General features: G+C 37.8%; 1 protein-coding gene across 1 annotated transcript in view; it reads right to left on the reverse strand.

Annotated features, from left to right (window-relative positions):
- The window catches only part of LOC103512130 (protein PRRC2C), a gene marked incomplete in the record, with an annotated part of 19,730 nt that overhangs the window by 9,861 nt on the left and 7,125 nt on the right, over nt 1-2,744 (reverse strand). The window contains 1 exon segment of the mRNA XM_026825697.1: nt 20-134. Within this exon segment, the coding sequence (XP_026681498.1) occupies nt 20-134 (115 nt within the window).

Raw genomic sequence — 2,744 nt, forward strand, 5'->3', positions numbered from 1 at the left:
AGAGGAGGGGCGGGGTGGGGGGGTCTGGGTCTTCACCACGGGGGCTGGGGACGATGATTTGAGGGCCGCGTTCAGGGGCCTGTCCCACGCGTTCGTCGCGGGGGGCGGGGGGGCGGGCCCGGTGAGCTCTTTGACTGAAAAACATACAATATGGACGCAAAGATTTATAAAAAAAATGTAAACGTGACGCAAAGATTTATGGAAAATTGTAGAAGATTTATGGCCGGAACAAGATTACCCAAAATGGTCAGATATCCGGCTAGCAACCACACTCAAAGTTGTTCAACTTCAGTGATCTATTAGGACCTGGCGCATTCAGTCCAATTTGTTTTCTTTTTTTTTTATTATTTGAATGAGCCCTTATTTTCTTATAAGCCTTGGCTCAATTTATTTAAATTTTGCTTCTGCAGCTGGCTAAGCCCAAGTACATAGGTACCTATCTACATATTCTACACTTTTTTAATATTTAAACAAGGGTTTTTATTTACATATGTTTAAACTATACCTATGAAATATACAAGACCTTCTTTAGACTGCGGGAGTAAAGGGACTTTTCAGTCTCATTCTGGCAGGATAAACAAGGTATATTCTATTCTATCTAATGTAAAATATTCATAGTGTCAAGTATCTAACAAGTCCCTAAGTAGGCAGTGTCAAACAGAGATTTTCGTGGAGTTCGCATATTTATTTCCGACCCAAAGGTGAGTTCAAGGATGAACGTCAATAATGTCTACATTGCGAAACAAACAATCATACACGCGTGGGTAGAAGATAAAATCTACATCCTGTCCTGTATCCATAAATCCCCGGGGACCCCCCAACTTCAGGGACTACAGTAGGTCCTATAATGATATAGGTACTTTTTGTGCTTTACTAGGTATTATCTTTATTATCTAGGAAGAATGGGAGCTAAGAACAGAATACCTACCTATCCGAAGTAAGATCCAAAATGCAGGCTGTAGGCCCGAATTGATACCAAAAGTCCAAATCATCCTAAAATTCAGCGAGGTGTAGGTATGTAGGTATTCATTTGTTGACTTACCCATGCTTAGGTAACACTTTTTTAAGTTCACTGCTTAGACTGGAACTCTAGCCCCCCGAATCACAAATGCAACGTGTTACCTTTGAGCTGATAGAACTCTTAATCGTTTTTCACAATTTTATTTTCAATTCTTCTTTCATAGCTCTTGACAGTTTTCAAGTCTATTTTGATGGTTATTGGCTATTTTCATGTCTATTTTGATAGTTATTGACAATTTGCACATCTATTTTCGTCACATATCCGGTAATATCCATTCTCATTATGAGAGAAAAGCTCATAGGTACCTACACTATATCTATAGGTATGTTAGATATCTACTAACTTCTCACACAGGAATTATACAATAGTATACAGTATGCGACAAAAGTCGAGGCGGGTACCTAGTACCTACAGAGTTATGGTGAAACAGACAAACTTTTATTCTTTCCCTACCGAAAGTTTAAAATCAACCAGATTGCTTAAAACATTATTGGTAAAGACGTCAAAATATTACTGTTCAAAAAGACCATTGTTATTGTAAGTGGAGATGTCAAAACTACAATACTTACAAAAATTTTACACTACTGGTGGAGATGTTAAAACTACATACCTAACATAAAAAAAACACATGTTAGTGGAGATGTCAAAACTACAGCATAAAAGTATAACATTATTGGTGGAGATGTCAAAACTACAATACAAACAAGTTGTTTACTTTATGTCCGTGGAAAAGAAAGGCTCCTTTTTGTATTTAACCTTACCGTATAATAACACTAATCACTGCTCTAATTGTGAAAACTCCTTCTTGTGTTTAACCTAACCCTATAATAACACTGGTCACTGCTTGTTTTGTTTATGATGGAACCAACCCCCAGAGGGAGGAAGAAGGGGATTTTTTATATATATATATACGTATATATAAACCTTTATTTTTTATTGTTTATAATTTTGTTTACATTGTTGTTGTTGTCAAATGCCGGGAACTTGGCCATTAGGTCATTCTCCCAATCCGGAATTTTTTACATTGGGACGCATGACATGTCCAAGTTGCTCATTTTGCACTACCCAGGGGACACTTTAAAAAGGACACGCAAAGATTTAAAGAAGATTGTGGAAGATTTATGGCCGGAACACAATTACCCAAAATGGTCAGATAATATCCGGATAGCAACCACACTCAAAGTTGTTCAACTTCAGTGATCTATTAGGACCTGGCGCATTCAGTCCAATTTGTTTTCTTTTTTTATTTGAATGAGCCCTTCTTTTCTTATAAGCCTTGGCTCAATTTATTTAAATTTTGCTTCTGCAGCTGGCTAAGCCCAAGTACATAGGTACCAATCTACATATTCTACACTGTCTAATGTAAAATATTCATAGTGTCAAGTATCTAACAAGTACCCAAGTAGGCAGTGTCAAGCAGAGATTTTCGTGGAGTTCGCATATTTATTTCCGACCCAAAGGTGAGTTCAAGGATGAACGTCAGTAATGTCTACATTGCGAAACAAACAATCGTACACGCGTGGGTAGAAGATAAAATCTACATCCTGTCCTGTATCCATAAATCCCCGGGGACCCCCCAACTTCAGGGACTACAGTAGGTATATCTCACAACCCACAAGGCCCCTGTCCCACGAAGTTCTTTTTTCAATGGTTTGGGATTTAACGTGTACCTAATCTTTCATTCTACCTATTCATTATTATGATTGTACTTATTAAATTATGT

Source organism: Diaphorina citri, unplaced genomic scaffold (assembly GCF_000475195.1).
Source record: "Diaphorina citri unplaced genomic scaffold, Diaci psyllid genome assembly version 1.1 scaffold795, whole genome shotgun sequence".
Taxonomy (NCBI): domain Eukaryota; kingdom Metazoa; phylum Arthropoda; class Insecta; order Hemiptera; family Psyllidae; genus Diaphorina; species Diaphorina citri.